This window comes from Rhipicephalus microplus, chromosome 1 (genome assembly GCF_043290135.1).
Source record: "Rhipicephalus microplus isolate Deutch F79 chromosome 1, USDA_Rmic, whole genome shotgun sequence".
NCBI classification, from domain to species: Eukaryota; Metazoa; Arthropoda; class Arachnida; order Ixodida; family Ixodidae; genus Rhipicephalus; species Rhipicephalus microplus.
Genome location: NC_134700.1, coordinates 191,518,889 through 191,533,980, shown reverse-complemented (window position 1 = coordinate 191,533,980; position 15,092 = coordinate 191,518,889). Strand labels below are relative to the sequence as shown.

General features: G+C 44.3%; 1 protein-coding gene across 2 annotated transcripts in view; it reads right to left on the bottom strand.

Moving 5' to 3' along the window:
- Positions 1-15,092, bottom strand: part of LOC119178529 (hemocytin) — a 159,969-nt gene that overhangs the window by 33,805 nt on the left and 111,072 nt on the right. For both annotated transcript variants that reach the window (XM_075889204.1, XM_075889212.1), the window contains 9 exons: positions 14,772-14,965; positions 12,667-12,808; positions 11,300-11,359; positions 11,067-11,218; positions 8,097-8,192; positions 3,569-3,722; positions 2,684-2,797; positions 2,547-2,591; positions 1,947-2,066 (listed from right to left, as the gene is read on the bottom strand). In XM_075889204.1, coding sequence (XP_075745319.1) covers positions 1,947-2,066; positions 2,547-2,591; positions 2,684-2,797; positions 3,569-3,722; positions 8,097-8,192; positions 11,067-11,218; positions 11,300-11,359; positions 12,667-12,808; positions 14,772-14,965 — 1,077 coding nt within the window. The remainder of the gene's footprint in view (positions 1-1,946; positions 2,067-2,546; positions 2,592-2,683; positions 2,798-3,568; positions 3,723-8,096; positions 8,193-11,066; positions 11,219-11,299; positions 11,360-12,666; positions 12,809-14,771; positions 14,966-15,092) is intronic.

The window sequence follows — 15,092 nt, the reverse complement described above, 5'->3', positions numbered from 1 at the left end:
ATCGTATAGCGGATAGAGAAAGCGTACACAGAAACAAAGGCTTTTGTGCTATCTCTACATATTTCTTTATGTGTGCCGCGTTGCGCATGTCATTTAATACCAGATCTGCGCTTTCTGTTGCAACGTGATCACGGTGTGAAATGACTTTCTGTCAGCCTACAGTATACGCTGGCTAATGTGGAAATTCTGAACGTTTACAGGGAATGCTATAGAAGAACAACAGTATATTTTAATTGTTTTCGTGATCATAGCTCCGCTTGACGGAGGCGCTATTTTTCTTTCATATCCTTCGAATATATATAACAGCCCGTATTGCATAATACGGCAATGCTATAGTTTAACTGTTATCTTCGCTTTATTCCTTACGAAAACATTTCTGCGTTTTTTCTGATGAGCCACGTCATATTAAGAAAAAAAAAAGGCGCTGGGTCTGTATCAGATCATGCAATAGTCGGGTAAAATGCTTAACCTCGAGTATAGAAAATAAGGTCGAGTCTGGCATAAGTAGGCTACTGTTGGTTAAAACAAGGAGGCACTCTATGCTTTGATAGGCGGTTTTCTATTACAAAAGTTTCAACACTGCCGCACCGATTTCCACGGGTGTTAGAAATTGCGACGCAGGCTTCCCAAGACTATAATTATTTGCTGGCAGCACCACTGTACTCCTGTCTCGTAATAAAATGAGGATTTAATCAAGTATCAGTCGTTTTCCATCTGTGTACTCCGCAGTCAAGGAAATGCGAATACAGACCAAAAACCACAGGGCACTGAACACTTTGGCCATACGTAACCTTAGCCATCTTGGCCTACGTTTTTCGCTTTTCGTTGACGTCAAGGTGCGGCCGCCACGAAAACCACAGTGCGCGTACATACTTAGCAGCACATCGCCACAGCCGCGCAGTCATTGAGGCGGGAGGTGAAACTGTTAAGTGAAACATGTGGCTCAGATGTGGTGCTTTGTATGCGGCCCTTTACGTGTAGACAGGGCCGTTGATGATATGAGCGTATCCATCCCGACATTGTTTCACCAAACAGGGGATGGGGAATTGCGCGCATGATGATGGTGCCTCGTGTCAACTGTTGTTGAACACGAATCCGCGATTACTCACGCCCAAGCTTGCATGCGTTGAGCCACGAAAGACGAATGACACGACCAAGTACGAGCCGTCGGACAAATGTAATTTTAACGAGCTGCACCCGTCGTTTATGTCAACCTTTGATTTCACACAAAGATTGTGTAGGTGTTCTGGCGAATTGGGAACCTCAGAGGCCCCACACGTGACATTGCGGGACACACTGTTATGCTCCTGGGACCCGATTACAACTCAGAAACGTAATCGCTCGTATTCAACGGTTCACATTGATTGATTTGTGGGGTTTGACGTCCCGAAACCACCCTATACGGTTCACATTGCAAATGTGTGCCCTATACAAACTTGAACAAATACTTTAAAATATACATTCTGTTATATGAAAGTTGCAAAGCTCCATGCACTTTGACATGGTCATTGTAGCATCATGCTTGTCATGATAAGAGACTATTTACCAAATCAATTTTCCTGGATTGACTCACGCATAGACGGAAATGTAGCATATACAGCGGCGGGATGGCTCGTTGACGCTGTGCATCCTGAAATTCTCTCGAAAAAAAAAATTATTGTTTACAAGAGCGTTTAGTTGAGATTATTTACAGCTCCACGTGCCCTTGTAATTCTGTTTGGGAAAAAAATTTTAAACCTCAACTGAGGTAATCGCTTCTCGGCTGACATTTGACAAGTATGGAATATGCAACGATGCCGTCTACGACTGTCTCTATAGGAAGAACGCACGTTTGGCAAACGCGCCCTCTTCGTATGATGCGCCGCTCCTTGACGCTCGAGGTAATTTGTTAGACACATACTATGCGCAAAGAAATTATTTATGACCAAGACAGTTTCTCAACTTACCGGTGACGGAAAACTGCTTGTTCACTCTGTCCTGGAACAGGATGTGGTCGCAGACGTCGTGCATGAAACGCTGACCGTCAAACGTCTTCACTGAGCGACCTTCTATTGTGCACACAGCAGCTGTAAAACATAGTAGCAGCATTGTAGTAAAGCGGATAGGGCTGCAGAATGGTGCCACTTCCCTTATCTAAGTGGATTTTATTGATTCGATGATTTTCTAAATGTTTGAAAGTTTTGTTGACAGCATTCTCATATTAATTACGTCGTCAAACGACGAGACAAATAAGATGTCGCAAAACAAGCAGATACGTTCACGCGAACACAATGACGAAAAAAAAGTGTTGGTGCTCCTGAGTATCAACAATTCGTGTAAAAAAATATGCAAAGCAGAAGATTAACGTAATAAGAAAGAGCTTAAGTAAGCGCAGAGCTTTGCATGTCAATATTGCAGCATTGTGAACGTAATCACACGAGTGTTTTCGTATTTCAACATCTAACTGCGGCTACCATGGCCGGGAATCATACCCACGCACTGGTGCTTATCAGACGTGTGTAGCAGACGTTAGAAGGCACTTTGGGATATATATAAGTTAAACGTACCGTTGGAAAGCAGCCTGCACACGTCGCCGTCACCATTTGTGGGCACTGCAAGAAAACACCGTGAATGCACCAGGGCACACTCGAACGCGCGAAGTTCTACGCACTCGAAACATGACAGAGATAACGAGAAAGCTTACCGCACTTGTATTCCGGACACCGCATGTCGGAGATGAGCTTCGGCTCTTGTCCGTCGGGACAAACTGGCTTCGTCGGTTCCGTACAGGGAGATATGGCGGGCGGTTGTTCGATTTCTGTAAAACGTAATTACAGATGTGAGCAAGAATTTACATATATTGTGCTGCTGCTGACACTTTATAACTGAAATGGCCTGGCCAAGCAATAAAGTTCATTTCTCTCCGCTGCTGATCATGATTAAAAGGTTTGCCAGCATTGCTGAAAGAGCACCAGACGCATGGTAATAATGAACGGAATTCATGCATGAAAGTTAGCATGGAAGCCTAAAAACTATCCTTCAATAAATTATTATACCGTAAATGTATTAAATATGTGATTAATATTAGCCTGGTATGCTACGCGTATAACGTATATCGTGGCATGATCAGCTGAGGCAACTTTATAAGGGACATCGTTAATGCCTCATCCGTGTTTCTGAAAGCTATAGGTGTGGGAAGTGCTAGAAATGATGCAGCCAGGGCAGTTATTCATAAACAGGGGCCTCGCACATTCACTTACAATCCACAAAACGCCCACGTCATGCAGAATGGCTAACGCTGACTTCCTATCCAAAAATGGGAAAAAAAGAAAAAATAAATCTTCTCAGCGATCTTCGCATGTCCGCGTATACCCTATACCGAGCATTAAATGACAATATTCCTTTGACATGGCGTTTTCGAAACGTGACCAGTCGTCAGAGACAATACGAAAAATAAGTAAATCAGTTTAAACAAATAAAGATGCAGCTTAAATACTGAGGAAATCGGCTGTTGTTTCCTGCCTAAAGTGTAAGCCATTTTTGTCTTATATTAGCTGTGATAGGCGAGAAAAAAAGAATCAGTGCAAACCATCGCAGCCTTGTTCGTCGTCCGGGCAGTCCTTGACACCGTTGCACCACTTGAACTCGTCGATGCACTCGTTCGTTGTCGGGCACACGCGTTGGCCGAACGGGCAGTGAGCGCACTTGCACTGACACTTGTCGTCGAAGTAGGCGCGTTGTGTCTGGGTGCAACCGGAAACACGAGATTTCGTACACGATCAGCTATAGCAAGCACATTTTGCGCGACGGACAGGTACCACACTCTCCTACATGCATAGCGCGACGATTCAAAGGAGTTGAAAAAGTGGGGTGCCAGTACGCGTCTCCTTCCGCATGACGCTCGACGTTTGCTTAAAAAAATCACACTCGCAATCACAAAGCTGACGATGACACGAAGCGCTTCTGCCTGATACGAAAACTTGACAAGGTCGAAACTTCCGCGTTGCATATGTGTGTTCTTGTAGATATAATTTACTGACACTGCCGCACTTTCTCTGCTAAATAGACCCGTATGTTTCAATAAGAGGATCTTTATTACGCTTGCAGAGCTGGTAAATGACCGAGAACCGTGGAGAAAAGAAAATGAGCAAAGTAGTGGCACATGCCCTTACAACTGGTAATGTAAGCTTCACGTCTCTTTTGGTCTCCTTTGTGTGTAGTTTTATTTACGTAATACCACTAATAACAGTTTACACAGATGTATTGCATATTTTCTTGTGTAGCTGGTCACTGCTGCAGACGCGACTGAAATGTGAAACGGCAAACGTACGGCTGAAAACACTACATCAACGAAAGGTGGACTGATAGCGTAGCTTTATCACTCAGCGACCGAAATTCCTAGGGCACACAAAAGAAATGTACTTTCTCCGCTCCGTAATCACCCGAAAGGAAACAAGATCCCAGACTCTACCAAAGGTTCACAAAATACACAGCTTCACAACAGTGGAGATCAGTGTTGGTAGATCCCAACGTTATAACGTAGATTTTTCTATTGTGTAAGTGACAACCACTGCAAGCTGCTTTTTACAGAGATGCAGGTCACTTTAATACGTATGTGCTGCGTGTCATTTACGAACGTTTATTCGCATCGCATTGAAAAAAACGGCAAATCAGCGTGCAAACAAACACTACTTCTGCACGTGGTCTGCACTGCGCGTTTCAGCGCATCTTAACACGGGCCATTGCTGAGCAGTAAGGGTTCCCAAACTTAATTGAAGGCAAACACTCTGAACGATGGTCACACATATTTATCGCTGGCACGAAAAGTTATTTGTGTGCCATATTTTTTAAGCAGACCATTTTCAGAGGATTCGTGCATGTTCTCCCGAGAAAACACAATAATACTCTTCCTCTTCCCTTACATCCATGTAGGGTAGCAAGCAAAGGCCAAAAACCCATACTCTCGTCTGTTTCTTTTTCTTTTGTGGTGTAAAGCAACCGCTGTGACAATGTGCACCTCTCGTGACTTACGTGCTACCACTAGACACTAACCCTTAAAAACTTCCCATACAATTAATTTATTGTAGACGTCTTGCGGTGTAAAAATACACACACACGTATAGCTGCTACATTCGAATGTATGCTGGTAATTCAAAAGCGCCAACTGAAACTAACGACTGCACTGGAATAGCAGTGATGCCACGTTTGAGCTGCCAGTCTTCTATTGCAACTTACATTCATAGGTACTTGAGGAGAACGGCTATATCGCATAATGACCAGTTCACGTATTATCTTACCTGGTGCGTTTCTTAACTGCTGCAAAGCGAAGCGCTTTTTGATACGTTAACGCGCGGATACTTCTTCACAGCAACAACAAGCAGCTATATAAACGAAGGGAGCAGCCGCGTTGTAAACAATCTGCCGGCGTTATAGCAACCAACAAAGATAATATTACAGGACTTGCCGTTAAGCAGGGCAAGGCAATCCCACCGAAGGCCCACAGCAGGAAAGCGAATTTCGCTTCCATTGTCGTCTGCTCCGAAAGACGCTGGAGAAGACGGCGCACTCGAACAAGACGTGCCCCGTCGCACTCATCAGAACCAACGCGGAAAGATATGCATTTCCCACAACGCACGTTTTCGTTCGCAATCTCGGAACAAGCTAGCAGTGCGGCGCGTCTAGATAGCGCTGACAGCGGCGGCCGAGCATTCCCCCTTTGAGATAAGCCGGTATCCCAGCAGAGATAGAGGACACAGACGCGGCTTCTTTGTCGGCCGCGCTCGTTGCTCTTTCCTCGGACGCATATCCTACCTTTCCTCACGGGCAGTAAGCTTTCAAGCATCTTGTCTTAAGACAGATACGGCCCAGACCCACGTTATCCCATCAAACAGAATCCCTCTCTCTCTCTCTCTCTCTCTCTCTCTCTCTCTCTCTCTCTCTCTCTCTCTCTCTCTCTCTCTCTATGCACGTGCTCTCGCGTTCTGTCGATCTCATTCAGCTGAGGTGCGGCGAGTATGTCTCCGACGCTTGCAATTTCTGGTACATTAGAAAGCGTGCACTCTATACAAGGAACCGTGTCGTGTTCGTAGGCGTGCCGTCACGTTTGGACGGAGACGGGAAGAGCGCAGCAGTAGCAGAAGTGTCAGGGACGAATCGGTGTGTCTCAATTCCTCATTCTACTATTCCAGTTCTTAATAGTGGCACCTGAAATGTGAGATCTTCATGACGCGATGTCTTTCCCTGTCTTATTCACTGAGCGTGTTGGTCTTTGAGAGACGATGGTTTGCAGCATATAAGAAAAACAACAAGCCTGTCACTTCTTTCTTTAAAGACAGTTGCTTAGTAAAACTCACAGTTTTTTCGAAAACTATCACGGACAGCGACCCTTTCAACAATTATGAGCCGTTCTAGCGTTTTATATTATCGAGTATTTATTTCACATAGCGGTAATAAGAAAACGCCGTTGCACAGTTCTGCCCAAAAGTGGCGAAACACTCGTGTACGTTGGAGTGGTTGAGCTTTGTAGGCAGAAATTGCAAGCTGTTCTCTCACGTGCGAGATGCCTTCAACACCGCTAACCCGAATGTCGCGAGATCTCATCCAAGCTGCAGCGGCTGCAATTTCGATGGTGGCGAAAATGTTTGAGGCCCGCGTACCTAAATTTAGCTGCACGTGGTCGAAATGTCCAGGAGCCGTCCACTACGGCGTCTCTCACAAATATATCGTGGTTTTGGGATGTTAAACTCCAACAAACATTACATTATATTAATATAATACTGTTATTATTATTATTATTATTATTATTATTATTATTATTATTATTATTATTATTATTATTATTATTATTATTATTATTATTATTATTAATTTATTCCGTAACATAAGGTAACTACAACGGTACAAGATTGGTTGGATCGCTATCCAGGACGGTAGACGAAGTTGTGTTACGAAAGAGCCAGAACAGACCAGCAACGATCAAAGCGCACAGATATTCTCCGAGATAATGTGCTGTGCGATCATATGCTCGTACGTGCAGCTCCTCGCAATAGATGGATGGTGAAACTTAATTGAGAGTCCCGCCGAAGATGCGACTACAACTCGCTCGATTGGAAAGCGCTATGTGCATGCACGTAAGATTCATCTCCAATAGAGCTGTTCGGCACATGATGAAACAAAGATAAATGTCCTCGTTAGGTAATGTGGTCATTATCTTGCTGCAAGTAAAATGTCAGTATTTAGAGCCATCTTACTTACTTCGTCCTGCATCAAGCGAATGATAATAAGCCCGTATATTTCACTTGCAACACCAAATCCTCAACCATCCTCTCCCCTTCTCGCCGGCTCCAGCTTTCGCTTCGCATTGTCATTTTATATACAAACAGTATGATACAGATAATTCAATGTTGCCACCATTGTGGATTACTGCCAATAAGCGCTGAAATAGGGAGGAAGGAGCGCTCGGAGGGTAAAAGGAAGAGAGAAAGTCTAAGGGTTGATGAGGAGACAATCGTTACGTCAGCGTTACGTCGCGTCGCTTGGTGCAGCACTCATTCATGATGATGCGAGTCACGTCTGAAGAGGAACGCTACATCGGCAGAGAACAAGCGCAGTCAGACCGAATGCGGAAACGTTAACGGGGGGGTGGCCGCATTCCCTGAGCTACGCGCCTGTCGCTAAGAAAAACACTGAGGCATCGAAGATACGCCGTTTCGAAAAATCAACATGATACGCCAAAAAGAAAGAGATGGCACTCTTTAATGATATTCCCGGAGATGTTAGCCTAGTTTGGTGCCTGTTTTACTGTTCCAGGTGTCGGGTGTTGGCTATGATATATACAATGATCACATATACACACAATCAGTACCGTAGTTTTATAGAGCTTAGGCAGAGCATTGCAGAAACTGGCGTCAATGTAAGCGTAATAACAAGACACAAAACTTGACTCGAAGCATTACAAACAATGCAGCATGCATGTATAGATGCATATATACATGCATACACACAAAAACACATTACCACGATTGAAATATGCACGAAATTCCATAATTTAACGTTAAAACTACTCTAGAATATTGGCAGAAACCGATCTCAGAATTAAATCAAAAGAATTAACTCACCTTTGGGCACGTGCACTGCATCTTCCTGCATTTGGAGATACCACTCAGTGTGCACATGCAAATATCGCATTTCGACGTCACAATTGCCTTGTTTACCTGTAAGAGCAGAAAAGTGAGAGCGTGAGTGGCAGGAACGAGATATATTGTACACGTATCTGCCCACTCCGTGCTATATTATCCGTGTTTTTTTAGTGCACCACTGTTTGTGTGCCGTATATTCATCTTAAGGAAAGAAGGGTAAATTTAAGGGTTCGCTTTTCTTGGTTGGACACAATATTAATGATAACTAACACTTCTTCGTTTAAATATTCGTGATAGGAGGGATGTCTGCCATCGTATGGCTCTGTGTTAGGGCATCGGATTCGTTCGTCGAAGGTCGCAGGTTCGTTCCCTGCAGGAGGCAACTTATCGTTTCGTCTACTTGTTTTCTTTCTTCACATTCACAATAGAATTATTTTAATAAGATTCCTATACTTTCCTTGACATTATTGTCTGTATAGTTTTCGTTATTATTATATCGATCTTGTCTTTTTGTTTATGCTCCGCTCTAGAGTAACTCACCCTTATATCTGCTGCTTTGATTTTTCAATGCTGCACTGATAGCAGCCATTCAAGAGACTGTTACATAAACACTGCACTTGTACTATATTTCTGTGAACTGTAGTATATCTTTGTACTTGTGTACATCTAGCTAGCGGCTTAAGAAGTAGCCAGTAGAGTTAGCGAACGCCGACATGCTGTTCGCACTCCCGTAATTCGAAAGCGTACCGCTAACTTAAAGCCACATATCAGCAGGCTCACTGATCTTAAAAGACGCAGGCCGAACTGAAGGTGTGAGTGAGTACTATTTCTTGTACTTGAAAGCTGAGAGGCAATACGGCTCCCTGTTATTTCATGGCATGCGTGCGTTCGCCACGTGCTCTCAGTGAAGGAAGCATCAGGTAGGATTTAATTAACAGTGCGGTCTTTACGTGAAAAAGGTCGGCTATAACGCGCGCCGGCAACTCTTTTCACTGATCAATATGATAACCAGAGTGATCACCAGGTAGAACTGGTTATCGCAAATCAGAAGGTCAGAGGCAGTGTTGACCTTCGACCGTAAGTCAATGTTGCCACACCGCCCTTCATTTGAACTTTAAACCTTCCCTACCGAGCAGTAATCCGTCTGGTTTCTATAACGGCAGGTTTTATTTACGCGCGTTTCGGCATTAAAGCCATAACTCATCGCGACATGCCACGACTGAAAAAGAATGCATGACGCGATGTTGTAGTACGACATGCGTGAAACAAGAGCTCAAGCGCATAGGAAATTTCCTGGGCAACCTGTACCAAATTTTACTCGATTCTTTTTTTCTTTGTTATGGAAAGATGAGTGCACGTGTAATTGCCTACATGAGGCATTTTGAACGCCACATTACATTACCCTTGTTTTGTGGCACTGACATGGCATGTTTCACGCACTGCGGTACACTCTCTAAAAAAAAGTAGTGCTACTTACTGACTTTTGATGTAGAGAAGTGCTGTCACAACATTCACTACCTAAGTAGTAACTGCAGCTAGTAGACACACAGATATTTACTACCTAAGAAGCGTACCGGAGGTGGGAAATGTCTGTGGTTTACTACTTGCACTTACTACTTGGGTAGTGATTGTTGCGACAGCAGTTTACTACCTCAGTGCTAGTAAGTAGCACTACCTTTTTTGATGAGTGTAATGAGGGCACACATAAATACTGGCCTATAAAAAAAGCAAAAAATAGCTAGAAATATGCTCATCCATACGTGTGCTATCATATTTCTGTTTGATTCGTTGCACTCAGTTACAAATATAAAAATAGACATGATTTGCTCATTCTTATACCGGACACTCAACATTGGCAACGGACAGTCACCGCAAGCGAAAAAGCATGCTCGTAAAAATAGGTTTTATAGGGTGTCATGTAAACAGGCGTAATCAAATGCAAACAGGAGTTGAATGGTAACAACATTAACGGAAACGAGAAGAATATTTAGTGCAGAAAGGCAAGGTACACAAGCGTACCCCGAAAGTTTCTCGAATATTATCAGTACATTTCGCAATACATATCCCTTATGCACAAAGTACCAAGCGACATAGTGAAGTGAATTAAGGTTGTTCGTAAATTACTGCGCTTCGAGAAAACATAACCGAAAACTGATAAATGACGCAAGGAGGTAAACACTTTGCTCTCTAACAAATAAGTTTTACTGCATCTGACGTCCACATACGCTAAAGATACAGTTAGTATACGATAAAAATTAGGAAAACGTCTTATCAACGTAAGGACTGCGATGTAACATCGCTGGACAATGGAACATCGATGCGATCAATAGAGCGATATCGAAGAGAAGCTAATACTATAGTTAGCTCATACTATATGAGGCGCGTGCTTGCTAATTGCGTTGGTTGAGTTTAATGCGCAGAACAGCACAAAGGAAACAATTTCAAAGCCTTATCCATCCACGACAGTAGCAACAATTTTATGGTCCTACGCTTCATCCCTTTCATCGCAGTGAAAGTGTGCATCTGTTTAAAATTTAACATGTATCGCTGTTTACAGAGATGTCTTGTTTGTTTTCCAGTTTTTCGCTCCAGTGAGTCTACTCGCTGGCGCCAAAGCGCAATAAAACTCAGCACCATGTTTCTCTTTTTTTTTTTGCATTATTCTGATGGCAAGTCATTCCAACCTGTAATTCTTATACAAAAAAGTGTATATGGACTGTTGTTTTTTTCATACTCATACTGAACCATAGGTGTCGTGTCCAGCGGTGGGAATTGCGCCATTCAATGCTCCTGTTTTACAAAGGTCGCGGGTAACGCGCAAGAGCAGCAGCTGCAAGCAGTTCTTTGCGGTTCGATTCGTATTCTCTTTCACTCGCCGTTTTGAGGCATAAAGGACGGACTGGGGGACAACTAGCCGTAATTAAGCACTGGCAAAGTTTGAAAACTCACATGAAACAGCTGTCCCTCTTGGAAGCACGCACAGCGAGATGCGGGCACGCAGTCGGCACCGTCGCAGAGCATTCCGTCCGGGCAGATTGGACAAAACGGTCGCAGGGTTTCCGGAAGTTCGGGACACATCCGGACGAACACCGTTGCCGTCTCTGCTCGCAGAGGTAAGTGGAAATGAAAAGCAGTTCACACACCATTACAATAAGGGGCATCGAGAATTCAAGGCTCGTCACCTGGAGCATTCGTAGTGGGCACGAACGGCGTTGTCCTCGGTGGGATGTAATCCAAACTTCCTGAAGAGAAAGAAACTAACTGTCGTGACGCAATATAGTAGTTGATAGTGCGTTGATTCTTAAATTCGAAGCATTTCTTAGCGAAGGAAAGGTCATTTGGCCGTATCTATCTATCTATCTATCTATCTATCTATCTATCTATCTATCTATCTATCTATCTATCTATCTATCTATCTATCTATCTATCTATCTATCTATCTATCTATCTATCTATCTATCTATCTATCTATCTGTCCGTCTATCTATCTATCTATCTATCTATCTATCTATCTATCTATCTATCTATCTATCTATCTATCTATCTATCTATCTATCTATCTATCTATCTATCTATCTATCTAGCCAAGCGCCTACGTCTGGGCGTTATCGTGATCGTCTCCTTAACTTTGTAGATACCAAAACTCAGGAACGGCAAGAATAAGCTACTGTAATCTCAGCACTATAGCCTTAAGGACCTCGCGCCACAGAGTATCAGGCATTGACGGCATCATCTTCGGGCGAAAAATCACAATATACGCGAACAACACATTGAGGTTCGAGCCGAAACCAAGCCGAGCATTCCGCATGACTATCAAGTATTCTACCCCAGCGTGATTCATACTGCTTTGTGGCAGGGCTTCACACTGCTTTATAAAATGGTCATGTAGTACAAGAGTCTTGTCGCGGCAACCCTAATAGTGCTGCCAGTGTTGACTTTAAGAACGATGCGATAAACATTGACACCGTACGGTATAGTCATTAGCATAAGCCGATGACTGCTATCCTCGATATATAGATTATCCCACCCTAGCGTGCACTTGTTTGCGATAAACTGACATCTGTGGCCTAACGTGAACGCCGAAGTGGGCGTTCGAATGCCCGAAGGTCGGGGGTTCGATCCCAGCCGCGGCGGTTGCATTTCGACGAAGGTGAAATGGTAGAGGACCGTGTACTGTGCTATGTGGGAGTACGTTTAAGAACACCAGATGGTCGAAATATGCGTAGCCCTCCAGTACGGCGTCTGTCATAAGCATATCGTCGATTTAAGATGTAAATACGCAGTTATTATTATTATTGTTGTTGTTGTTGTTGTTGTTTACTTCCTACGAAAGAGCAGGCAGGTGTTGCCTCCCAACCCCCCATACTTATCAGTATAATCAGTCCGCTCCTTCGTTATTCATACTGAGTCCTTGTGTATTGATCTGTATTTACGTAACAAATGGTTCATAATGAATAATCCCTCAAATGCGTCATTCACGCGACTGGGACGCGACTGGGACGTCGTTCACGCGACCGGGCAGGTATATGCTTGTCGTTCGCCTACTCACCTTCGGTGCAGCCGAGAACGTCGAAGCGAAGAGCGATCAGTTCGTTCCACGCGGTCGGCTCGATGCGCACGAAGCGTGCTCTCACCGGTTGGTCGAACAGCTGCCTGGACACTCCGTTGGAGTCGTGGTTGCCCACGAAATCCTTGTTTGCACGTGGAAGGAAGGGAACAGAGATATTCAACAAACTGTACAGTACAGAGCTGGCTGCAACATGTGACGCGCTATGTTATCGGTTCTGAAATAAGCTTTGCGGGGCTCTGTGAACCCATTTTCGAGAATCCGTGAAACGCGTACTTGGGGGAAAAAAAAAAAGAAAGGGTGACACGTGTGACAAACGCTTCCACTGATTTTTTTTTTCTTTGCATGCTTCGCGGTACTTTTTTTGCACTGCGGCAGAGCTAACTTACAGATCCCTTTCTCCTAATGGAGAAAGGTGACACCACGTGTGAAAGGGTGACACCACGTGTGAAAGGGTGACACCACGAGTGAAAGGGTGACACGTGTGACAGAAAGGGTGACACGTGTGACAAACGCTTCCACTGATTTTTTTTTTTCTTTGCATGCTTCGCGGTACGTGTTTTTTTTTTTTTTTTTTTTGCACTGCGGCAGAGCTAACTTACAGATCCCTTTCTCCTAATGGAGAAAGGTCGTAAAGTTTTCGTCGCAGTTTTCTGTAACATGTGCGCAAGAGCATAACTCTGGACTTGCACATGCGAAAGGTAAACATTGCTAAAAAGAGATTGAATGTCGCTACTGACTGCACAACTTAATTGACAGGCTGTTTAGGTTGAATTATCGTGGCACTTTATTTTGACAATTCCTCGACAGGGAGAAATGACGGGCACGCATTTCACGCTGCATGTTGCCTTGATTTATGACCCCCCTCTCTTTCCTTTTCTATCACTCCAGTGGATCACCGGACCATGGAATACAGTGGATAACTGGGAACTGCAGTGATCCACAAGAAGTTCCCGAAACATGCTTGGCTGAGAACCACTGCACTGTATGCTATAGACTTGCACGTTACGTGCAGCCCCTATATTACCTGTGTAAGGGAAAAGGATTTCTCAGGTTATCTAGAACTTTGACGGCACCACGCGTTGGATTTGATCGTGAACATTTCTCACAATGACATACTGTTCGTCTGAGGGCTTCATAAGTGAGGGGGCAAGGGGGGTTCAGCACTGACGTCCCTACGTTCTTAAAGCCATGACGAATGCGCACGGTTGCGGAAGGACGCTTTTTCCATAGAAGTAAAATTCTAGAGGTTTGTAGACTTAAGTATAGGGGCATGTTAATGAACGCCAGGTGCTCAAAGTTTCCAAATGCCCCCCCCCCCCCCCAACGGCGTTCATCGTAACCAGGCCGCAATTCTGGCGCGTGGTCGAAATTTGCGGAGTCCTCCACTAAGGCGTCTCTCATTATCGTATGGTGGTTTTTGGGACGTTAAACAGCACATATCATCATATACAAAACCAGCACCTCGCTACTACACAGCACAAAAGCGCATATGGCAAGCCAACCTATCTCAATGATTTGTCCTCCCCTTTCGCTCGTTTTCCTCCTTTGCACACATGCTTTATCTTCTTCTCCTCAACTATTGAGGTCGCGGTTGCAGCATAGGTCAGCAATCTCTCATGAGTCGACTCACAAAGACTCAGATTGAGTTGTTCGTCTGAGTTGGTGTGGCTGAATTATCTTTGGGCCAATCTAGGTCAGAGTGAGTCAGGTTAATGAAAATTTTGCTCAGTCCGAGTGAGTCACGTTGACAAAAATATTGATGAGTCTAAATGAGTCCTACGCGGAAAACGTATTTAACGAGTCGGTCTGAGTGAGCTGCGTTTATTTTACAAACGTACGGGGTAGAGTGCGCAAAGCGTAAGTAGACACGCTGCTAAGCAAGGCAACTGTTATCCGGAGAAAGACGAGCACACTTGTCGACCCGTTGGTTCCAACCACAATTCTATGCTCGACAATTTATCATTACTTGAAATAGTTGCTTGTAAAGAACGGCCGAGTGCGACGCGACGAAATACGGTGCAGTACTGCGCGTGTCTGCGGCCTATAGGGACGAAAGCCTCAATTACAAAAGGATACGAACGTACCTGAATTTTGCCTTCCGAGTTCTGCACGTACGCGTACTGCGTGCCATCGGCACTGACCAGCACTCGGTAGCGCGTAACCCACTGACGAGTGCGCTCGCGTCCTTGCAAGGCGATGCCGAACACACTTCGAAGTCGACCGAGGTCCACCTCGATGTACTCTCCACTCCGCGGATAACGCGGCATCCAGGCACCGACTGCACAAGGAACAATGCAGCAAACGTTGCACCCTCATAGGTAATCAGAAAATATAATTTTGTTAACAAGAAATAATAGTGCGAATCTAATTATTAACTCGTGTGGAAGAAGCTAGCAAGCAATAGA